Source organism: Equus quagga, chromosome 15 (assembly GCF_021613505.1).
Source record: "Equus quagga isolate Etosha38 chromosome 15, UCLA_HA_Equagga_1.0, whole genome shotgun sequence".
In the NCBI taxonomy this organism is placed as follows: domain Eukaryota; kingdom Metazoa; phylum Chordata; class Mammalia; order Perissodactyla; family Equidae; genus Equus; species Equus quagga.
Genome location: NC_060281.1, coordinates 27,993,753 through 28,018,475, shown reverse-complemented (window position 1 = coordinate 28,018,475; position 24,723 = coordinate 27,993,753). Strand labels below are relative to the sequence as shown.

At 52.6% G+C, this 24,723-nt stretch overlaps 1 protein-coding gene across 1 annotated transcript; it reads left to right on the top strand.

The window, feature by feature from the left end:
• Window positions 1-16,463: 16,463 nt before the first annotated feature.
• Window positions 16,464-24,518, top strand: MAPK13 (mitogen-activated protein kinase 13). The gene is made up of 12 exons (XM_046640745.1): window positions 16,464-16,659; window positions 17,490-17,619; window positions 18,857-18,915; window positions 21,449-21,557; window positions 21,743-21,772; window positions 22,180-22,227; window positions 22,353-22,467; window positions 22,615-22,686; window positions 23,222-23,301; window positions 23,540-23,618; window positions 23,754-23,930; window positions 24,185-24,518. Exons 1-12 carry the CDS (start codon window positions 16,541-16,543, stop codon window positions 24,265-24,267), a joined length of 1,101 nt encoding a protein of 366 aa, XP_046496701.1. The 5' UTR covers window positions 16,464-16,540; the 3' UTR covers window positions 24,268-24,518.
• Window positions 24,519-24,723: the final 205 nt, after the last annotated feature.

The window sequence follows — 24,723 nt, the reverse complement described above, 5'->3', positions numbered from 1 at the left end:
AATTTCCTCATGTGTGAAATGAAGTTCGTTTAAGTAGCTGTTTGTGTTCTTTTCAACTTTGACATTCTAAAAATATCTGTAGAAAGTATATTTTTATTTTAAAATTGCCAGAGAGAAGGTTGGATGTATACATGTGTGTGTACACTGTTAACAGGCTTTGAAGTAAATGTGTTTTATGACTCTTCTGTCTTATGGCCCTTGACAGCATTCTTCAAAACTACTGAATTGCTTTCAGGATTAAAGGGCCACGGGGTCTCACAGCTGGGTTCAGGCCTGTGTTGGTGCGCTTCCCTTCCCAGTGGCCTCGGAATGCTGACAGGTGTCCCGGGCTGGATTGTGGAGATAGTGAGAGCGTGCAGCTGGGTTATTTGTCCTGTGCTGTCTGGTCTCTGGCTGGCAGCTGAGGATGATGGTAGTGATAGGAAGCAAACCAAGCGCAGACTCTTTTCTTCATCCTGTCCTTAGTGACTCCTTAAGGGGGTAAAAGAAAAGGGACCCAGTTGTCACATGTGAAACATATCAGCCCCTGTAAGGATCAGACAGTTGTAGGAAATATTTTGCCTTCACGTACCAGACGTGAGTGCCGTGACACAGCCTTCCTCCTGGGCTGCTGAGAGTGGCGGGCCTGCTTGGCTCAAAGAGAGACTCGACACCAGAAAAGGCTCACCTAAAGTGAATCCACTCAAAACGGGGACTCAAATTTCACAGCGTGTGGTGGAGACCAGGGGCGAGAGGAGGTCTGATCGGGACTTTTATCATGAAAACTGAACAAAACTATAAAAGCATATTCGTAATCTCAAATATATTCTTAGAATGAACAAAGAAAGAATCAAGTGTTTGTTTTTCAAGTGCAACTGTGATTTAGGATCCTACAATATCCTTCCCATTTGATTTTTGCTACATAATCATGGGATTTTTGCAAAAATAGTTGAGATCTTCCTCGGTTTTCCTGAGGACCTGAACCTTGATATCCACATCCTTCTTTTTTGGAAGTATCTATTGATGATCACCTTTCGCTTTGTTGATAAATGGTCTGTCTGCCTGATCCACATTTCTCAGTGGCTTTGCTTGAGATCTGAGCAGTTTTCTAGACTTATTTATCAAGTTCGTCAAATCCACCATCTTTTGCAAGATTTGCAATTATTACAATTAATCTGCATTATACCTGTGTCATTTGTCATGTGCTTACAATATAATCAATTAGAGACTAACAGAAGACTAGAGTGGCTGGATAGACAGTGTGCTCAGATACTTATGAAGCAGCGGGGACTAACTTTCTAAGAAGTCTGTCAGTGAATGTTTCCACATGATGACTTTCACTTCTCTATACAATCTGATGGCCACAAGGACTTGGCTAATGAATATGCAAATAATGACCCTTTTTATTTACAGTGCAGAATATGTTTTAATTTACATACCCTTTGAACTTAGCATTTACGCTTCTCAGAACTTAGAGGCCTCACACGTGCACGAATGAAGAAGTAAAAGGTTATTCAGTGTCATGTTCTTTGTAAGCAAAACATTGGAAGTACCCTGCATATTCAGTAAGGACTTGATCAAATAAGATGGCCATCTGTACAGTGGAGAACCTCCCATACACCCAGGCGAGGATACGTGTGCAAGATAGAATATGAGGAAGAAAAAGCAAGTAGCAAACTAGTATACCCTCCCCCCTTTTGTTTTGATAGAAAGAAAGTAAATGGCTAGGAAAAACCTGGAAGAACACGCACCAAACTCTTAGCAACCATCTCTGGGTAGTGGGACTATAGGAGGTTTTAGCCTTTTGTGCAATTTCTGTTATGTTTGCTTTTTTTTTTTTAACACTAATTTCTTTTGTAATCAGAAAACTTTTTAAAAAAATTTTGTTGAGAAAGATTTTTAGAGTCTGGGGAACCACTCCCCAATTTCAGGTTTGCCAAGGCCAGAGCCCCACTTTTCAAGAAGAACACTTGCTGGAAAGGGGTTGCGCCCAGCTGTCAGCCTCTGGCAGGCAGAACCCCACCACTACTTTGTAGCAGGGTTCTCCCCACGGCTAGAGGGCTTGATAGTTTCTTCTCCAGGAGAAGAGTATATTTTAAGGATCTGAAGTAGGGTCTTCTACCTTGGAACTATTGACATCTTGGGCCAGATAATTACTTGCAGGGGCTGTCCTGTCCATTGTAGGATGTTAAGCAACATCCCTGACTTCTAATCACAAGATGACAGTAGCACACATATCTCCTCCCGGTTGACAGCCAAACATGTTTCCAGACGTTGCCAAATGTCCCCTGGGGGCACAGTCGTCCCTGGTTGAGAGCCACTGGCCCAGCGCTTGAGACATCCGCAGTCTTGCAGAATACCAAAGCCTCTTTTCTTGAAGAAATAATTGAAGGTTAACACCTGCTAACCTTTTGTCACTTAAAGAAGTGGCTTGATATCTTGAGAGGAAGTACAAACGTGAAAGGCCTTTTTAAAGACTCGAGTCTCTGGGGGAGAAGGAAGATGTTCAAAAGAAAGTATGTTTGACACTAGATTAAGGCTATTCTATTTCTCAAAAAAAAAAAAAAAGGAGATGGGTGTTGAGTGAATGAAGTTGTCTTGTTCAGAAACTCTTTGGCCCTTATCTGCAGACAGAAAATGTAATGATTAAACTGGGGTATGACTGCAAGGTTTCCTTAGGCAGGTGACGGGTTGCAGTGGAAGCCATACAGACGTGGGTTCAAATCTCAGCTCAAGCTCTTGTCAGGTTTGTGACCCTGAAATAATAGTTTCCAGCTTTCAAGTGATTGTAAAGATTAAATGAAATAACAAACCTCAATGTGCCCAGTGTGTTGTGGACACTCAAGATATTGCTTAGTTTGCATCTCACTTGAGTTGACCTTGCGCACTGAGGTTGTCCCGTCACAGTGAGTGTGGGAGTGTTCTGCCTCTGGAACAGAGTGAGCCTCTGAAACCAGCTGGGAGGAGAGCTCCCGAGGACGGGATCGTCCAGGGGCTCGCTCCAGTGCGTTTCTGGAAAAAGCCCATTATCGAGGCCAGAGGCTGTGGTCTGAGTACCCACGACCTGTGGGATATGGTTGTACTGCAAACCTATTTGATCAGTTCAGAGAATGTGATTTGTTTAGAAGTCACTAAGCAGTTAAGTGAGGATGTGCCACCACCTGTTGAGTGTCATTTGAGGGGGGATAAAAAAAAGACGGAAAACCACAGGGCCAGCCTAGCCTCCTGAGTAAGATCAGTGGTTCTCAACTCTATCAGATCCAACACCCTTTGCATAATTAATATTTTGTAACATCCTTTTCATGATCCTGAAGTGAAATCCGTAGATGACATACAGGTACACACACACTTTCAAAGGAAATAGAATGATCTAGTATAAATGGTGGCTAAAGGAAAAACATAAACACATTTCAATATGTAAGTGTCCAAGCATAACTACATGAACGACATAATGGAGCAGCTACATGTTCGCACCTAAACACAGCATCTCCTTGAATGTGACAACCGCGTTGTGTTGTCTTGGCAACTCAATACCATCACTGACTGCTGTCGTGTGACTTCCTGAAATTGGGGAACAACTCTTGGTAAAATCTCCAACAAAGCAAGTATAATCTTTTTTTATTTACTCAGTTGTTGTGATCCTGGAGATTTCAAATATATCAATACACAAAAAACCTTTTTTTTCCCCTTAAAGATTGGAACCTGAGCTAACAACTCTTGCCAATCTTCTTTTTTTTTCCCTCCCCAAAGCCCCCAGTACACAGTTGTATATTCTAGTTGTGAGTACCTGGGTTGTGCTGTGTGGGACGCTGCCTCAGCATGGCCTGAGGAGCGGTGCCATGTCCGCGCCCAGGATCAGAACCCGTGAAACCCTGAGCCGCCGAAGCGAAGCATGCGAACTTAACCACTCGGCCACGGGGCCGGCCCCCAGTACACAAGAAAGCCTGTGTTTTATACATAAAATCGAGTTACAGTCTAGGCTCAGATAGTCATAAATAGTTTTTTCCACCTACATGAATGTCCAGCAGGATGGACATTTGTGATACGAAGCGATTCTTTTGAGAATCGCATTCTGCGTGCTGCCTCCTGCATGCAAAATATCAGGAAAGCCTGGTCATGGTGACAACGAAAAATGACCCCACAGATTCCCAAAGTGCACCACCCTTTGAGAACTGCGGACATGGAGAGAATAACTCACGGGATATGAGCCTAAAAAGTGAAACCTTTACGCTGAAGACAGATCTGACTTCCTAGTCTCCTTCCTTCCCCTCCTCCCCTTTCTTTCCCTCCTTCCTCCCTAAAAAGTAGGTATTTTATTGAACCCCTCCTGTATGTTAGTCAATTTATATCCTTACTTGTATATTCTACACAAGTAATGTCTCAAATTCTCCTCCAGAGTCCCCTTACAACCGAGGCTGGAATCATTAGACCCTCCTGCTATCAACATTGAAGGACTCCTCGTCCCACAGAGTTTTATAGCGTTGACATTAGACGTGCCTTTCTTGGTTTTTGAAAGAGAATCCAGAAAAATGTATTCATTCTGCACATTTCCCTAAAGACTTGCTGGCTGCTGCCGGCTAAAGAGGCGAGGAGTCAGAGGCTAAAGAGGCGAGGAGTCAGAGGGCGCCAATGTCCGTGGCAGCCACAGCCAGGCACGTGGCACCTTATCTCATTCTGCTCACGACGCCGGGCCTCCCTCCCAGGTCCCAGCCCGCTCTGCCTTGCTTCCTTCCTCATCGGGGTGGAAATGCGCCTCCAGCCCTCTGGAGAGAAGCAGGGGGATGAGGGGCCGCAGCAGCTGCCTCTCCCTCCCTGCAGTGCTCTCCGCAGCCTTGCATCGCTTCTCTCTCATTCTCTCTGGACCTGTTCTAAACGTGCAATGCCACTGTTTGCTTCAGCCTTCTCTCCCCTGGTGTTTGTGTGTGATATTCTCTCTGCCTCGAACCCCCTGCCTCCTCCTTCCCAACTCCTCCTAACTTTCGGTATCGCTCCCTCTGTGAATCTTCCCTGACGGTCCCCAAGCTTGGCTTAGGTGTCCCTTCTGTGTGCTGCTTGTACTCATCCGCACTGATCAGTGGTGGCACTGATCACGCTGCTTTGACATTGCCTCGTGTTTGTATCACCTGCTGAAGACAAAACACGTATAAAGGTTAAGGACACAGCCTCTGGAACCATTCAGCCTGAGTTCGAGTCCCAGCCCTTCTCTCTCCCAGTGGTACAATCCCGGGCAAGTTACTTACTCTCTCTGACCCTACCTCATAGGGTTGATGTGAGGATTAAATGAGTTAAGGCACGTAAAACCCTTGGCGTGCATTCAATGCTCGATAAATGTGAGCTAAAGGCTGTATGCTTTTGAGGACTCAGACCGCCTTGTTCCCCTCTGTGTCCCCGTCACCTAGCCTGGTACATGACACACAGGAGGCATCCAATCTTTATTGACTGACTCAGTGAATGACTATCATCTTTTAACCCCTGGTAAATCATCTTGTCCTCTGCTTCCCATTTTTATAATCAACAATCTTTAGAAGCAAAGACCATCTAAAGAAAGAAACCAAATATATACAGATTATCTGCCCTGGCTAAGAAACAGTGCTGTGTGGAAGTTCCCAGTTTAAGAAGAGACAAGTGTTAGGAGACTTGGATTCTGATTCTCTTGGCTACGTCTTGTCGTGTTAATTCAAGTTGGATGCACAGCAACTGAATGAATTGGAACAAGACTCAAAAGATTATTGAAGGTGGCTGATGGCCATGATCCAGATAATTCCTACTGTTTCCCCATCCATCTGCCACTTCAAAATGAAAACATCAGGGAACAGGAAGGAGGATTGGAAGTCATTGTGGCATCTTGCACTCATTCAACCATTCCATAAATATCTGTTGAGTACCTTCCATGTGTCAGGCACTGGGAACATGGGAAAAAATAAGAGTCCTGTCCTCTGGGAGGACAGAGTCCTCCCTTCTGATGGGGGAGGACAGTCATGAACGATGACTGCGCCATTTTCCTGGCACCCCTAGAACAGAGCCTCTGAGCACCTGTTGCTGGTGCCATTTCCGGGCCAGGAGCACTTTGATCCATCTCGCTGGCACTCAGCTGACAGACAGCAGGATTTTTTCATGGGAGCCCCAGGCCTGTGTGTCCTCCTCGACCTGATCAGCTGGCTCCACTGGCAGGGCTGCCAACGTAGCCATCTGTTTCTGGTTGTGAGGTGTGAAGTCATCACGCACTGCCATCACATGAAGGCACATTTCCCCTCAGCCATTGCTCAAGCATGACACAGCAGATGGCCCGGGCCTGTGCAGAAAACTCACACCCACAGCTCTGCCCAGTGACAGAGGCAGTGACTATCCGATAATGGCTGCTGACGAAGCGCTTGCGGTGGGGAGTGTCCCCGTCTGGAGGCTGTTCTGCCCCCGACAAGCCCCAGCCTGCTCCCAGGTTAGGAAACACTCCTACCCCACCGAGGCTCTCCCCAACCTCTGGTCGGGTCAGGTGCCCATTCCAGGTATTTCTGTAACTTGTACCAAGCTTACTGGGGTCAGAGCACTTACCACATTACCTTTTCTAACTGTTACATTGTCTCACGATGCAAATAAAATGTGATTGTTGAAAAAATTTTAAGTGTAGCTAGATAACATCCATTATCCCACTACCCAGAAATAATAGCTGCTGACAGGTTGGCATAACTCCTAGAAGATTTCCTAAATCTGTAAAAATACATAACTTTTATAAAAACGACTACGTATCATTCAGTCAAATGTGACAATAAGTGGTGTTGAAACAACTGAATAGCTACTTTCCTCCTTTATCCACAATCACTTCCAGACAAATAAAGATTTCAGTGGAGAAGAGCTTTTGATGTATGCCACAAACCCAGAAACCAGAATTTGACTACTGTTGTAGAATTTGAACAAAAATTGTAAAACTTTCATACATTGGAAGCAGTCGGGCAGGTTCAGTAAGGGCGGCAGCTGCCGTACCCTAGGATTCTGCCTTCTACCTCTAGGTAATTTCCCCATATGGGCGCAAGGAAATGAGTACAAGGACTTGTCACTCAGCATTATTTGTAATGGCAGAAAAAACTGGAACAAGCCTCAAAGTTCGTGATAAGAGAATAGGAAAATAAATTGTTGTGGCTTCATATGACAAAATATTATACAGCGGTGAGCACAAACGGAGTAGAATGACTTTGCCTCCTGCCCTGATTTTGTCTGTGTCCCAGGGACAACCGGCAATGTCTGCAGACGTTTTTGTTTGTCACAACTGGGGGTGGGGGTGAGCTACTGGCGTCTAGTGAGCAGAGGCCAGGCATGCTGCTCTGATGCACAGGACTGCCCCCCTCAACAACAAATCCTTGGGCCCCAAATGTTACTAGTGCCGAGGCAGAGAAACCCCGAGCTGGGTTGAATCAACACCGGTGGATGTCGCCAACAGTCTGGAGTGAGAAAGGAAGTTGCAGAATGATCCAGGTTGATATTTTTACAGATACGTACATACGCAGCACAAGAAAAAAAGCACATATGGGAATAATACACAGCAATCCTCCAAATCTGGAACAATCCATCCAGGCATTGTTTTTCTTTTACTTTTTTCTCGTGGTGCTGGAAACGTCTCTTTACTGATAGATGATACACAATCCCGTGGTAAGTGTGTGCCCCCTGGTCTGTTTTATGCAGACTAAATTGATAGCTATGGAGTTATCAGGATAAACGAGGCGCACATTTTCACCATTTCGATGACATATTGCCGAATGGTTCTCCTAAAAGCTTGTACCAATTTGCACTCCCACCTGCAGGTGACAGTGTGCCGTCATTTCCCTTTTTGCTCTGCCTCCCTCAATAGGGTAGGGACTTTGTGAGGACAGGGACTGTGACGTTTGCCCATGTAATTTCAGTGTCTTGACAGGTGCGCAGCCAAATTTGGTTGAATGGATTAAGGCTTTCTAACACATTGCTACGTAGGGACAGAGGACGGAGAGCAATAAACCACTCCTGCCCCCAAGAAACTTGCTGTTTAGTTTTGTTTGAAAGCTAACTGACAGTTCGAGTCTAAGGGCTGCTGTGCCGTAAATCCTACAGGAGTGAGAGGAGGGAGAGCACTGGGCATAGCCAACTAGAGGAGGTCGCTCCTGAGCCAGCTCTGGAGGCACGAGGGGCCTCCCCATCCTTGGCAAAGGGGAGGACTGGCATTCCAGACAGGCAACAGCTTAAGCAAAGGGGTGGCGACAGGGATGAGTAAGGCACGTTTGTGACATGGCTAGGGTGGAGCTCATTTGTGCGTAGACACTGTGGAGGATCCGATTAGCAAGAAAGACAGGGCCGGGATGGGGCCCTTGTCCAACAGGCTGGGAAGCGTAAACTTTATCCTGGAGGCGCCGGCAGTTCCCAGGGAGTGGCGAGAAGGAATGGCTGCTCTGACCAGAAAGATGAGTCACAGCTGGGCTGCCTGTCACACCTGTGCTGTATGGCTCTCCAGCTGCCCAGCTGGCCACCCTCTCCAGGGGGCCAAAGCCAGATCTCCCGATCCCCCAGGTTAGGAAGGGCAGCCTCAGGGGTGCGTGAGGGAGTGAAGGCCAGGCAGGGCCTGTGAGGCAGGAGAAGCTGTTGTTAGGGAAGCAGAGTCCCCGGGGCCAGGGGACCAGCTGGTGGTTTGTGCCCGAGTGGTCGAGTGGTCCCTCCCTCGTCCCTGTTGTCGCACCTGTGCTTCGGCTGACAGGGGTGTGGCTCTTGAGAGCTGATTCTGTGCATCTCTTCTCAACTCTGTGTTCAGTGATCTCAGGTTGGGGGCTTGAACTTGGCCATGGTAGGCTGACTTACTCCGCAGAAACTGACAAACGCCATGCATTGGAGCTGCCGTCCCCCAGGGCCGGTTTTCCAGCACAGCACTGGCTGTTTCCTTCGGGAAGTAAGGGGATTCAGTTATTAGATTTGGAGCAGGGCGGGAAGGGAGATTCTTATTTAGGGAAGCCAAATGGAGCCCTTAGGAAAATGAGTGTGTGGCCAAATAGCGGAGGCACGGTCAGGAGAAGTAAACTCAGATTCCAGAAAGGCAAAGGCCAGCCCTTCACAGGCACTATCCAGGGCAGCTGAGCACACTGGTTACCAGCACTGACTCTGTGGTGAGACTGCCTGGCCTTGAATCCTGGCTCTGCTAGGTACTAGCTGTGTGACCTTGGGCAAGTTTCTTTACCTCTCTGTGCCTCATGTTTGTCATATGTAAAATGGAGAATATTATTATTATTATTTTATTGAGTTCATAATAGTTTACTTCATTGTGAAATTTCAGTTGTACATTATTTCTTGACTGTCACCACATAAGTGCTCCCCTTCACCCCCTGTGCCCACCCCCCACCCTACTTTCCCTGGTGACCACTGAATGGTTTTCTTTGTCCATGTGTTTGTTTATATTCCACATATGAGTGAAATCATCTGGTATTTGTCTTTCTCTGTCTGGCTTATTTTGCTTAGCATAATACCCTCAAGGTCCATCCATGTTGTTGCAAATGGGACGATTTTGTCTTTTTTATGGCTGAGTAGTATTCCATTGTATATATATACCACATCTTCTTTATCCATTCATCTGTTGTTGGGCACTTGGGTTGCTTCCACGTCTTGGCTATTGTGAATAATGCTGCAATGAACATAGGGGTGCATAAGTCTCTTTGGAATGTTGATTTCAAGGTCTTTGGATAAATACCCAGTAGTGGGATAGCTGGATCATACAATATTTCTATTTTTAGTTTTTTGAGGAAATGGGGGATATTATTAACCCATCTCATAGGGTTCTTAAGAGGATTGAGTTACGTGTACATAAAGCTCTTAGAACAATTTTTGGCAAGTAATTAGTGCTCTGTCAATATTTGTTAAATACATAACATAGAAAACTGAAGTACCTGGAAAGCCAGCATCTTACCTGAGATCCCACAGCAAATTGGAGGCAGAGCTGGGATGAGAGCCTGGGCCTCTGCCGTGGCAGGTAGCCCTACTAGTCTTGTCCGGATTTCTTTGACCCTGACAAGGGTTGTGGGGATGCTCCACATGTCTGGCGTTGGCTGTTTACCTGGAAGAGGTGGAGCAGGCAGACCCACTGGCCTCTGCCTGGAAGGGCGGGCTGCTGAGGTGGCCTCCAGGGTGCACAGCCTCCCCTGCCTGGGGCAGGACAGTGACCCCATTACTGCAGTTTGGCAGGTGATTCGAGCTGGGACTGCCCCGGGCATGAAGGTGAGCTCAGCCAACCAACCAGATGCAAGCAGAGAAGACAGAGATGCACGGGAATAACAATAGCTCCCATTTATACAGCGCCTACTAGGTACATACCCGCCATTCAGTCAGTCAGTGTATGCTGGGCCCTCTTCTAGGTCCCTGGGATTCAGAAATGAACGAGATAGACAAAACCCCTGCTCTCGGAGACCTGACATTCGAGAAAGGGAGACAGACGACAAACAAGCACATTGAGAGATGTGTAAGGGCTTGAAGGACAATGAGGCCAGGTATGGCAGGCAAGGCATGGCTTGTGACGGGTCAGGGAGGACTCCCAGAGGTGATGTATGAGCAGAGGTGACGTATGAGGAGTCCTGAGGGATGGGAAGGAGCACCATGCACAATGCCTGCAACCTGGCATGCATAGTCTCAGTAAATCCTCCTGCTAGGTGGGTGTTGCTCTCTCATTTTACCAATGAGGAAGCTCAGAGACATGCACTCACCTGCTCAAGGTCACACAACTGTAAGTGTTGGCATGATATTCAAACCCAGCTCTGCCTCCCAGCCCTCGGCTCCTCTCCGCTGGCTCACAGGGGTACAAGTAAACCCAACAAACAAGTCTGGCACAGAGCCGGGGGGGGGGGGGGGGGGGGGGGGCGTGGAGAGGGGGAGAGCCGGGGTCACGGGGTCGGGAGGGTATGCACAGGGGCCCTGGGGCAAGCAGGTCTGGAGTTCACTCCTTGAAGAGGTGAGTTGAGAGCCTCACTTTAAAGACCAGGAAGGAAGGCAATTCCAAAGGGTAGAGGGTGTATCTCATCTAGAGCCTCCGAGGGAGCCGGGAGGGCCCTGGGCAGGGAGGGGCCTGCTTTGGAATGAAATTTGGTGCAAGTTCTCGATGAGAGAAGAGGTCCCCAAATTTGGGTTGTGCACCCTGGTTCTTAATCAAGAGCCTTTTAGCACCACACACAGGCCCGGGCTCATGCTGGGAGACGGAGGGCCAGAAGCTAACACCCATTGGCCTTGCCTCAGGGAGCAAGGAAAGAACCGTGAAAAGCCAAAAATGTCCAGGACGTTGTGCCCGACCAGAAACCACACATCCAAGGTGCCCCCCACCCCTGGTTGACCTGTTTCAAGCATGTTCCCCTACTGTTGCTTCCTTAATTCCACTATTTGGGTCTTCAAACCACATCCCCTCGCTGCCTCTTGTCCCCACAGGGGACACAAAATCTTTGCTTCATTCATCACTTAGTATTTTCTGGGACCTGCGGTGGGCCAGCAGAGGGCCAGGGGCTCGGCAGTGACCCAATACTGTCCTCGCCCTCACCGAGCCACTTTTCCAGGGGTGGAGATGGACACCTCACAGAGGACAATTAAATTGTGATGCATGCGACAAAGGACAGCGCAGAGATCAAACAGAGCTGTGGACTGGGCATCGCTGGAGGGTCCCCCGGAGACCGAACCCAGGCCTCATCTTCATGGGAGACAGTCAAGGGGCCCGTCCTGCAGGCCGGATGGAGGGAGTTGGGTCTTGGGGGGGGAGGGGGAGGGGAGGGAGGGACAGGGCGGTGTAAGGTGTGAAGAGGAGAAGACTACCTTCCGGGTCCCCAAGAGGCTCCAGGGAGGCAGAGCCGTGCCTACCCCCTGTCCTCCACCAGGGGGTGCTAAGGCTGAGGGCAGGGAGGGAGCACACCGTCCAGCAAAGGGCCCAGAGGCCGAGAGAAAAGCTCACATGGTCAGGGGCGTCTGTGGGAAGGGAAATCTGATATTTTGTCCTTGGGATGGATGTTCTGCTCAGACCCCGAGTCTGCTGAGCAGCTGCAGCCCCCTAGAAGGGGGAGAGGGACTGGGGAAGCCGGAGGCCAGTGCGCTGCCCCCCAGGGGTTCTGAGCTGGATCCCCTGAGGCACCTACCAGACACTGCTGGATGGGGCCGGGGGAGGGCTTGGGGCGGGTGAGGCCGGAGGGCTGGTCAGAGGAAGAGGGAGCGGAGTGGACACCTGCTCCTCCCTCACCCTCAGGTGCTGCTCAGATGTCACCTCCTCAGACAGACTTTCCCTGAGCACCCCCTACCCTCCACCCCTACCGCATGCCCCGGTCTAAACTAGGCCTTCTTTGCAGCCTTTCTCTGCAGAATTTTCTTCGTAGCACTTAATGCTACCTGACATTACATTTGGCTGAACCGTATACAATTGTCAAATGCCAGCAATTTCATACAGTTCAACCTAATACTACATATTCAGCGGTTCTTCATCTGCCTCCCCCACTGGAATGTAGCTCCACGCAGTTGGGATTTTTATCTGTGGCGTTTCTGCTACATCCACAGCGCCTAGATGAGTCCCTGGCACAAAGCGGACCCTCAGTAAATGTTGAATGAATAGGTGAATGAATCCTTGGGCTGGGAATTTGGCAAAAGACTTGATGAAGGAGTTCGATTCGACTAGGGAGCTGCATCTAGGGCAGGGACTGACCAGAGAGGGCTGGGGCTCGGGCGGGGCAGAGCGGGTACCCAGGGTCAGGACAGACGGGGCTGTAGTGTGGGAGAAGCTGTGACGTTCCTGAGACAAGATGGGTGGCCAGGATGGGGAACATAGGCAGCCAGCCTCATAATCATGTGGGCTTTTGTCTCAATTTTTAGGAGGCCGGTCATCATTCCCAAAACCATGTCCCTGCCCTCCAGAGGCTCACAGCCTCGCCGGGAAGACAACGCCATAATGACAGCCACTCCTCAGGCACGTGCCAGGCGCCAGGCAGTCTAGCTGGTGGTTAAATGTGCAGACTCTGGAGCAGGACAGCAGGTTCAAAGACCACATCCACCACCTTCTTGGTCACATGTGACTTTGGGTAAATCACCTAACACCTCTGGGCCTCAGTTTCTCCATCTGTACGAGGGGAATCGCAGTATCCAGACAGAGCAAAACAGCCCTGGCATCTGGGAGCTGCCCGGTCCTATCAGCCAGGCCTCGGTGTTGCTCGGGCTGGCCTGGCACAGCTGGTCCTGGTGCTCCTGCTGAACACAGACAAGCCGTCTGTGACCGTGACGGATGGAGACAAAAACAGGACCACTCGGTAAGCATGTCAGAACACTGACAAAACATGAATATTGTCCAAACCACAAAAATGCCCCAGCAACCCCTACAGCTAATCTGAGTGAAGGCTGCCCCTCTACCAATGCCAGCTCTTTCCTCACTCCGGCTGGCCCTCCTTCTAAGCAAGATTTACTAGGACACCCAGTCATAGAATCACCTCCACTTCCCAACGGCATCTGATGCAGAACAAGTCCTGCTTCCATCAACCCTGCACCAAATCATGTAACACCAGCCCAAACCTTATCATAAGTCCCTTCAGACCCCCTCTTACTGAGCCACGCCCACCTCCGTCCCCAGGCTGCTCATTCTCCCTTGTGAGTAGTCACCCTCAAGGGGTGTTTCTGGTGATCTCTGACTGGAGGCATTGACAGTCCCTAACTTGCTGGTGGTTGTTACATTGCACTGGGAATGACACATTCCAAAGACTCTTTAAATATACTTGTCCTGCTTTAATATCATTTCCATTCTACAAGGAGGACACCGGCACTCAGCAAGGGGAAGGAACTTTGCCCAGGGTCACACAGCTGGGAAGGCAGAGCTGGGATGGAAATTCAGGTCTGCTTCCAGAGTTGGTTTCCTAACCCCCTGCCTTGGCATTAATAGGGCAGAAACCAACGCAACAGCATTGGGCCAGTGTCTGGGACGAGCAGAGCAGAGGGACCTTGGAGCTCAAAGAGAAGAGAGCCCCCAGGCTGCAGAGGGCAAGCCCCCAGGATGTGCTCAGCGACCTTCACTCTTCCTCTCCCATTGGTGATGCCCTCACTGGATCCAAGGCCGCCTGGCTGCTGAGTAAACACAGGCCCAGCTGAGGCCCGAGGTGGGGGTCAGTGTCGGCAGAGTCTGAGGCCTGAGTCACTTCCTGATCATTGCTTAAGAGGCGTCCGGAGCCACAGCCTGAGTGGCCAGCTCGTGCCCTTGCAGGATTGCAGCCACTTGGGCAATGAGCACTTCCCTGGTATTCCTCACCTTTCCGGGCTCAGCTCTGCCAGCTCAGGTTTCTGAGACCCACAACAGAGAGGCTGAAGCCCTGCTCCCACCTGGAGAACTGGATCCTCAACCCAGAAGGAAACCTAAGTCTCCCGGACAACCCTGTTGCCTGTGCCCAGCCTTAGGCTCTGGCTTTCTGGACCCACCCCAACCTCAGAATCAGGGTGCCTTCCACTGGCACTACCAACCCCAAAGTTCTGAAACTCCTGCAGCCCTCCCCAGCACGGAGCCCCTGCCCTGTCCCCCCACAGGGTCTCAGGGCTGGAGGAGGGCTGGGGCAGAGAAGAGGGTGGGGAATATGTCAGAGAGCCTGGGGCAGGATGTACTGAGGGAGACACGGCTTGATCAGTGGACATGTCCTCACGATGTGGGCGAGGCCGATGATGTGAAACGCAGGCCACCTCCTTTAAGGAGCAATGCCTCTCAACCCAGAGACACTGCATAGCCTTGTGGCCGAGAGCATGGACTCTAGAACCAGGCTACCAGCTTCCCCATCCCAGCTCTGCCCTTTAACAGCTGTGCTACCTTCGGCAAGTTACTTCACCTCTCTGTACCTCAGGTTCCTCATCTCTAAAATGAGAATAATAATAGTACTGACTCATAGGCCTCTCACCAGGATTAAGGGAGTTGTGTATGTAAAACACTTAGAATAATGACTGGCACATGGCAAACACAGTGTTCATTAAATAAATATTTCTTCACTTCCAATGGGCTGGCTCTTCCATTCATTCTCCATACAGTTTTTGATGTCCTACTGTGTGCCGGGGATGAATAAGACAGATTCTGTGCCTGCAACGCCTGTTGGGCACTTCTGTGGGATCCCAGCACCCTCCCACCCCTGAAGGGTCTTCTAGGCTGTGCCTGAGGCTGCAGGAGTGTGTGGGAGGGGCTGTGGCACAGGGTTTGGGGCTTGCAGACTCCCTAGTGAGGACCCCCAGCTTGCTGGAGACCACAAGCAAGTTCCTTTCCTTCTTTAAGACGCCCTCTGTCCCTTTGACAAGGTGAAGCAAGTGGTCCCCACCCCTTCCGCTACCCCATCCCCGGGCCAATGAGGGGTCAGACAAGTCAGGCGGGCATCCAGGCCACTTGCTGCCATTCTCTGCCCTCCAACCTGTTCCTTGGAGGCCTCTGTGATTTTTTTTTTTTTCTTGCTGAGGAAGATTCACCTTGACCTAACATCTGTTGCCAATCTTCCTCTATTTTGTATGTGAGCTGCCGTCACAGCATGGCCACTGACAGACAAGTGGTGTAGGTCTGTGCCCAGAAGCGAACCCTGGCCGCCGAAGTGAGCACACTGAACTTAACCACTAGGTCACAGGCTGGCTCCTCTGTGATTTAATTTGAGCACAGAACCTTCTTCAGGCTGCACAAGCCACCAGACACAGGTGGCAGAAGACCCTAGCTTGTCATTGCCCTCATGGGGTATTAGGAAGCCAGCAAAAATTGTGTTCAAGACTGGAAATTTGAACCTGGACTGGATACTTGATATTATAGAATTAGTGTTATTAATTTTAGGTGTAAAAATAATATTGTGGTTATATCTTTAAAATAATCCTTCTTTAGAGATACAAAAAATATTTATGCATGAAATGATGCGATGCCTTGGTTTCGCTTCAAAATTATGGGGCTGCAGATGAAACAAAATTGACTAAGAGTTGATGTAATTGCTGAACCTGAGGGATTGGGGTCAGGCAGGGTCATCAGCGCCTCACTATCGTCGTGTGGTCCCGGAGGCCCTCCAGCCGGGGAGCTGGTGAGCAATGCAGAATCCTGACTCCACCCCAGAACGACTGAATCAGGATCTGCACTGTAATAAAATAAAATTCCCAGGGGATTCGTGTGCACGTTTGTGAGAAGCCCCGAGCTTTTCTGTCGACTTTTGTGTATATTGGAAACTTTCCGTAATCAAAAAGTGGTGGGGTTTGGTTTTTCCGAAATTGTCCTCGAAATCTCCGGGGAGCAATTCCTCCAGCGTGCCGGGCTGGAGAGAGCCGCAGGCCCCGTCGTGCCGCCCTGCTCGGGGCCCCAGCACTGCCGGCAGCCGCTGGCTCCCGCAGGGCGGCGCACCTGCCACCTCTGCTCGGCTCGGCGGGCGCGCACCTGGGCCGGCGGGCTGGCGAGCAGGTCCGGGCGTGGCCGCGCGGCGCACCTGGGCGACGTCCCCGCCCGGCGCGGGGGAGGGGAGGGAAGGGGAGGGGCGGGCGCGCCGGGGACCGCGGCGAGGACCGTGCCGGAGCCCGCGGGCCGCGAACGCAGCCGCCGCGCTGGGGCCGCGGAGCTCGGGAGCCCGGGATGAGCCTCAGCCGGAAAAGGGGCTTCTACAAGCAGGACGTGAACAAGACCGCCTGGGAGCTGCCCAAGACCTACGTGTCGCCGACGCACGTCGGCACCGGGGCCTATGGCGCCGTGTGGTGAGACCCCCGGGCCTGCGCGCCGCCGGGGGACGCGGGACGGACGGGCGGCGGGCGCCCAGGCGCGGGGCACAGGGGACGCCTCCCCACCAGCCCGGGCAGGACAGCGCACCTTCTCTGCTCTCCCGCCCAGCCTCGGATGTCCTGTCTCTTGCTGGGCGCTCGGGGCCGCGCGCCCGCCACTTTGACCGAGGACCCCAAGCCCAGCGCCCGGTGGGCTTGGAAGACCCTCCCGGGGCGCTTCCTGGGCCGAGCCCGTGGAGCCGGGAGGAGGCGGCGGTGTGGGCAGGGAAGCAGAGGAGGCGCGAGGAGCCTCTGGCGGTTAGAGGCTGGCCTGGGGCCACCCCAGGCGCCATCTCACTTTTCTCCTCGAAGTTATGGGTCTCTGTGGGTTGAATTAGGACTGGGTCTGGTTCTCCAGGACTTGAACTTTCAAGGGACCCCAGAGTTCATCCGGGCGAATCCCCATTGTTACAGAGGGGTACACTGAGGCCCAAAGAGGGAGAAGTGACTTGCCGAGTTGCATAGAGTGAGACTTCCTCCGCCTCTGGATCCAGTTGGCATTGACTTGGGTCTGACCCTGGCACCCTGCCCCTTTCTCAGTGTCTGCCCCCTCCCTCCTCGACCCCCACCACCCACTGTGCTGCGGGCTGCCCCCTCACATTCCAGGTGGTGGGCATCAGTTCCTCCCAGCTTAGCCTGCTGGCCAGGAGGGACTGGGGCGAGGACGGCCTCCACTCTCCCGAGTGGAGCAGCCTGGGAGGCAACACCCAGGGTCTGGAGGGGGCACTGACCCGGCGGAGAGCTGCTGACTGCCTGTGCCCCCGCAGCTCTGCCATCGACAAGCGGTCAGGGGAGAAGGTGGCCATCAAGAAGCTGAGCCGGCCCTTCCAGTCGGAGATCTTTGCCAAGCGGGCCTATCGAGAGCTGCTGCTACTGAAGCACATGCAGCATGAGAATGTAGGCTGGGCCTGGCGCTGCTGGGGGAGGGCAGGGCGCGGGGCCCTGAGAAGGTCTGACCGGCCCCTCCGCGTGCCCAGAGATGGCACAGAGGGTGCAGAGAGCCCAGGACAGGGCCAGGAGAAGAGCATCTCCTCCCTGCTCCTCCCGCCCTTGTTCCTTCTTCCCATTTGTTAAAATGAGGTGCCGGGCCCTGCCGTGCCTGCTTCCCAGGAAGGTGCAAAGGGTATTTTTGGCAGTGGAGCAGACTGAGCTTGGTGAGGTGCAAACTTACCCTCTCACTGTTATGAGGAAATGGGCATGAGGAACTTGTCATTTGTTCTAGATCTAAGAGCTGGTGCCCAGAATCCTGGTCAATGCTATTTCCACATGTGATCTGATAACAACAACAACAACAGTAATAATAATAGATGCTCACTGAGCAGTTATTATGTGCCAAGTGCTGCTCAAGGACTTAGTGTAAACTGACATTAAATCCTCACAATATCATGTGAGACAGGTACTGTTACTCCCATGTACAGATGGGGAAATGGAGGCACAGACAGACTCACAGTTGTCTGGTTAGTCAGTGGCAGAGCTGGGATTTGAGCCTAGGTGGCCTGGGGCCAGGCCTCAGTGCATAACCATTAGGCAGTCCTGTCTGATAGAAATGGCTAGAAAGACCCGTGGCTCCGTGCTGGGCCTGGTAACCAGGCTTTGCTCCAGGGTACCTAGACTGGAAGGCAATATTTAAAATAATGATTTCTAAATATTGTGCACATTTGAAGCCCTGTTCCTCTTCAGCAGCACCCCTCCTCGTGGCCTCCAGCCTGGGGTGATCTTGCCTTTGGCTCGGAACCAGCCCTTTGGCAGGCGAGGATGGATGTGGTAGGAGAGCCAAGGTCAAGGGCAGGGAGCCTGGAAGGCTTGGCCATGTGGCTCCCTGCTTGAATTGAGGGTGGGTTTGTGCTGCTTGCCCTGAACACCAGACTTGGGGGCAGTGAGCACAGGAATGGCCACCTCCCCTTCTCCCCAGCCTGACTCTCCGTCACTGTGCACTACAAGCCCCCTCCCAGTTAAAGGGGTTCCTCCTCCGCCTCTGCCCAGCCTACAGCTCCAAGAAGGCTGGACACCTGCCTCCTGCTGGAAATGGTGTATTAGGACAGGGTGGGTGGTCCTGTTCATGGCTGGGGCCCCAGGGGAGGGGAGGAGAGGGCAGCAGGGGCTGCCCAGCCCTCACTGGGAACCTTCTCCCCAGGTCATTGGGCTCCTGGATGTCTTCACCCCAGCCTCCTCCTTGCGCAGCTTCCACGACTTGTGAGTCGGGCAGCACTGGGTTCCAGGGCATTCGCAGGTCTTACTTGCCACTCGGGAGCAAGTTGGGGGAGGGTCCACGTTCTCTCTTCTGGGTAGGGGGGCTTCCCGCCCTGGCAGTCCTCGTGCAATTCTCTCTGGAGAGATTCTGTCAGGCAAGGGTGGAGAGAAAGGCAAGAAGAAGTGGGAGGGGCTTTCCCCACTCCCTGGGGGCCCAGGGGTGGGTCTGGACTTTGGGGCTCTTCCTAGCTTGAAGCGTGGATCAGGAAGCCTTGGTCACTCTGGCTGCTGGGGTGTTTGACAGCATCATACAGAACCAGAAAAGTTTTTTGCTAAATGCATGGCTTCGCTAGTGCGACACCTGGTCTAAAATTTAGGAACCTTTGGGAGAGTGGATTTTTTTTTTTTTTTGATCCTATTTCAAATGCAGCTGAAGGTCTCTTTGTTAGGATGCTTTTGTTTTAAATGTAATGCAATAATTTTGAATGGAGTTTTTTCCTATAATGCCAGCTGCTGGGCTTAGCATTGAGAATTTAAAGCGGCCAGACGCTCAGTTGGGGGTGGGGGCACAGTTTCTAAATGACCCCTACCAGTAGTGTGGTCAATGTTCTCAGGCTGGGAAGAGGGCTGGAGACTGCCTGGGGGCCTTCCCAGAGGAGGCAGCGTTTGAACTCAGTCCTGCGGGATGAGTGGAAGTTTGCCTGAGGTGGAAGGGGGTGAGGGCCCCTGGGTAGAAGGAGCTTCGTGGGCAGAGGCCGTGATGCATGAAAGAGACTGGACTGTTCAGGCAGAATGGAGAAGTTCAGTGTGGCTGGTGGAGGCTGACGGCGGGTCTGATAAGGCCAAGAGTTCAGACTTGAGCCCACAGGCAGCCTCAAGTCTGTGGAGGTTTCGAGCAGGGGGGTGATGTGGTCTGATCAGATTTTGGAGATGCACTCTGGTGGCAGCGAGAAAGGAGCAGGGAGCAGCTCTGAGAGGAGAGAGAGCCTTGAGGGTAGAGTTCGAGACCCAGACTTCCATCCAAATAAAGCAGAGGTGACGGGATGCCGAGAAGAGACTTGAGACCTGTCGGGAGGCAGGACTGTCCGAAGGTCATATGCGTTGGGATGCAGTGGCTGGGAGAGGTGGCGTAGGTCGGGGATGCCAGGCTCCTGCTTGGAATACAAGGCTGAAGAGGAACAGCTCTTGGGAGAAAGATTATGAACTCCAGTTTGGACACTTCGCTTTTGAAGAGCCTGTGAACATTCGACGTTTAATCAGCAATTCCAAATACATCTGGAGCTTGGGGAGGTCTGGGCAAGGATGTGGATTTGGGCCAGAATAATCACGCTTGGCTGACAGCCGGACCCAGCGACAGGCTAGTGTAGAACCTGGTGCGATGCTGTTGATTAAGATAGCAACGTGGAAGAGAAGGGACAAGAGGACGAGCAGCTGAAGAGCTGAGAGGGCCCGACGAGGGGTAGAATCGGCAGCCAGTCTTGAGGGAGTGTCAGACTTTGCAAAAGGTCTGATAGGAAGAAGGGAGGGTGGTGAGGGGGTGCTGTTGGGCTGTCATTGGTGGTCTTGATCCAAGCAGTTTGGGTGATGGGGCGGCAGCACACGCCAGGCCGTCAGGGGCCTGGAAGTTAAGGCAATGGGGTCGAGAAGTGTGGACCACTCTTTCTAGAAGTTTGGTCTGGGAGGGAAAGAAGGAGAAGGGGCGGTTACTTGAGGAAACAAGGTCAAGGGAAGGCGATGTGAGACTTCAGCAAGTTTGTTGGCAGAGAAGAAAGAACCAGGGTCCATGTGGAGGTGAAAGACGAAGGCGGGGAGGGGGTCGTGCATGGAGCAGGGTCCCCACGGGGGAGGGGGTGTGGTCAGAGAGAAGAAGCCTTCAAAAAGCCACAGGCTCGTGGAGATGGCCTCCACCACATCCCTTTTTATTATTTTTTCTACTATTCCTTTTTCAATCTTTGTCCTTTTTTGTTCTGGACTTTGCTGTTATACCCTGAGTAACAGTTACATTTTGCTGACCTGACCTGTTTCACAATCACATGGGAGGGTGCAATGGTTCAGCTCCCTCCTTCTTCCTTCTTCCACCCTCCTGGAAATTGTTTTATTGTTTCCTTCTTGGAAGGGCAGACAGTTTTGGTGACGCCGTCTCAGCCGGGCATGACCCTCTCTGGGAGAAAATATTTGGAAAGAAGCAGAAGGAAATACTGGCAGATGTTTCTAACTCACAGCTGTGGCTTTCTGTGGGGCACGGAGGAGGGCAAGGAGAGGGCACCCCTGAAGGGAGGGAACACTGCTCCCGTTTGGTTTTCCTAAGCACGCTCCAGCTGAAGTGCTTACCTTGAACTCTGCCAACTGGGCAGCCGGCCGCTGTGGCGAGGCTGGGAGCCAGGAGCCAGGAGGCCTGTGCAGGGCTGGTTCTTCTTGCGCGCAGAGGTCATCTCTAAGGCCTCTGTTCTGCTCCAGCCCCTCGCCCCTCCTCTGAGCTCAGACCTGGGGCCGGGGGGGGGCTGGGGACTGTTCCAGAAGCCTTCATGCCTTGCAGCTACCTGGTGATGCCCTTCATGCAGACGGACCTGCAGAAGATCATGGGGATGGAGTTCAGTGAGGACAAGATCCAGTACCTGGTGTATCAGATGCTCAAAGGTCTTAAGGTGGGTAGGGGCCTGAAGACGGCAGAGGGGGGTGCCTTGATGTTGAGACCTGAGGTTTGGGGGAGGCCAGTTCTTGGGGGCCGGGAGAGCACTGTGACAGGGTGGAGGGGGTTTCTGAGCCAGCCTGAAACACCCAGTATGCAAACCCAAGGCGCTGGACTCACCCTTGTCTCTCTCCAACACAGTACATCCACTCAGCTGGGGTCATCCACAGGGTGAGTGCTTTCCCTGCTCCGTCCTCAGGGGGAGGAAGGGTTCTCCACAGTGGGGTAGGGGGGGAGGGGGGGACAATCCTCCAGAGCATGGAATGTGGATTTTTTCAGCCTCTGCCTGGGCCCAGGAAGGCCTGCTCGGAAGAATTGCTGTGTTCTAGGGAACTTTCCGGGGAAATACTGTGAACAAAGCCAGCCCTGAGCTTGGGTGTTTCAGGCTCCAAGAATCAGGAGCATTTAGAGCTGGAGGGGCCCTAGTGGACAGCTGGTCCAGGCTCAGGCTATGCATGAGGAGACCTACACCCAGAGAGGGGAAGGGGCTTGGCCAAGGACACATGCTGGGTGGGGCCGAGTGGGGACAAGCTCCCGTCTCTGCCTGTCAGCCAGTGCTCACTCTCTCCCCTGTCTAGGACCTGAAGCCCGGCAACCTCGCTGTGAACGAGGACTGTGAGCTGAAGGTGAGAAGGTCCGAGCAGGGTGGGTCTGGGGTTGGGTGGGCCCCTCTCCCCTGGGAGCCCCAGAAGCTGCTCCGGGAGCCTCGTCTCCTCAGCGAGCTCCTTCTCCCTGTGTCCCTGAGTTGTAGATCTTGGATTTTGGGCTAGCACGGCCTGCAGACGCTCAGATGACTGGCTACGTGGTGACCCGCTGGTACCGGGCCCCTGAGGTGATCCTCAGCTGGATGCATTACAACCAGACTGGTCAGTGGTCAGCTGCCTGGGGGAGGGGCCTGGGGCTGGGGGTCTCCTCTGGCAGCTTCCCAAGGCCATCTTGGTTACTCTGGGTTGACCAACTGCCGGGTCCTGGTCAGCCAGTCCAGGTGACACGTCCTCCCCTGCCCTCTGCAGTGGACATCTGGTCTGTGGGCTGTATCATGGCGGAGATGCTGACGGGGAAAACTCTGTTCAAGGGGAAAGATTGTATCCTTTGCTGGAAAAGCCAAACCACCCAGGGATTCATTCCTTCAACAGACACTTTATTACTTAAATATTTTTTTCTTAGTGCTAAAGTGATACATGCTCCCTGTAGAACAATTTTAAAATGCAGATAAGCAAAATGATGAAAACTAGAAACGTGTCATTCTACCACCGTGTAGAAACTACTTCACACACTAATTGAACTGCTGTGTGCACTGTGCAGGCGTTGATGAGAATATGCAGGGTCTGGGGGAAGATGACAAAGAAACGGATGAAGGTGACTGGATGGGGTGAGGGCTGGGAAGGTGGCATATCCAGGAGAATCTGTGGGGAGGGACCCTTAGCCCAGCCTGGCAGGTGGGAAGCCTTCCGGAGACCCGAGTCCTGAGCGGTGAACCTCTACCCCCGGAAGCGGGAAGTTCGGCCGTCTGGAGCCTGGATGGCCGCCACAGTGCCTGGGGGGAGGCTGGGGGCAGCGGGAAGGGCAGCTTTGGAGCCGCCAGCAGAGAATGAGGTTGAGCCTTAACACGCTGCCGAGACCTGGACCAGCTGACCCAGATCCTGAAAGTGACTGGCGTGCCGGGCGCAGAGTTTGTGCAGAAGTTGAAGGACAAAGCGGTGAGCGGCAAAGGGGCCTCGGCTGACCAGGGGTCAGGGGCCTGCAGGTTTGGGGAGGAGGGCTCAACTGCGCCTTCCCCTTGCCCTGCAGGTGCTCTCGTCATCATCCCACTTTGGACTCTGACCTGAGCCTTCAGCCCTGCTCTGGGCCTTTTCCGGAGTCCCTGCTCTATACCCCACAGCCTAAGCCCTGAGGGGCTGACAGTTGGGGATTATTCAGTGCTTCTCTCTCTTCCAGGCCAAATCCTACATCCAGGCCCTGCCACAGAGCCCCAAGAAGGATTTCTCTCAGCTCTTCCCGCGCGCCAGCCCCCAGGGTGAGTCCTGGGGCCTGCTGCCCGCAGGGCCTCTGTGTCTGTCCCCGGGTTGGGGGTGGGGGGTTGGACACGGGGGATGGGGGACACCTACTCCTCCCAGGCCTGGGGTGTGAGGCTCATGCTTTGTTGCTGCAGCTATAGACCTGCTGGAGAAGATGCTGGAGCTGGATGTGGACAAGCGCCTGACGGCCTCGCAGGCCCTCACCCACCCCTTCTTTGAACCCTTCCGGGACCCCGAGGAGGAGACAGAGGCCCAGCAGCCATTCGATGATTCCTTAGAACACGAGAAACTCACGGTGGATGAATGGAAGCGTAAGAGCCGCGGCCTCAGCTCCTTCCTCTCCCTGCCTGCAGCCCCTCTCTGCTCTGCCTCCTTCATTTCCAGGCCTGGCCTCAGCCGGGCCCACGGCCCCCTAGAGACCGCAGCCTCCTTCTCTCTGAGTGGGTGTGCGTTTCTTTCTCCCTGGGCTGACCTCCTGCTCCGTGCTGTACCTGGGGCAGGACGGGGGTGGGCTCTTCTTGCTCTCAGCACCCCTCCTCACCTTGAGCCCCCCTGCCTTTCTCAGAGCACATCTACAAGGAGATTGTGAACTTCAGCCCCATCGCCCGGAAGGACTCGCGGCGCCGGAGTGGCATGAAGCTCCAGTGACGCGTCTGCCTGACCCTTGGCTGAGCCTGGGGACTGCCACATGGCAGCACCTACCAAACACTGCCCCTCAGACTGATATTTATTTGTCACCACCAGGTTTCAGCCCTTCTTGGATTATAGCCTTCCCAGCGGAGGACAGAGGGCCCTCGTCCTTGTGCAGGAAGCACCTAGTAGATGCAGAATTCAAAGATGTTGGTTGGGAGAAAATAGCTCCGATCATAACTGGCCACATTAAAATGCCCTTCTGGAGATTTGCCTGTGTGTGGGGTCCTTTCCTTCCTGCTGTAGTGGGGCTGGGGGTGGGCTGAGCCGGGGCGGGGGTCTACGGCAATGATGGTGTATTAGATTCCCGGGGCTCCTGTAACAAATCACCACCAACGAGGTTTGAGGTGGGGCTTAAAGCAGCAGAAACTTAGTCTCTCACAGCTCTGGAGGCTCGAAATCTGAAATCAAGGT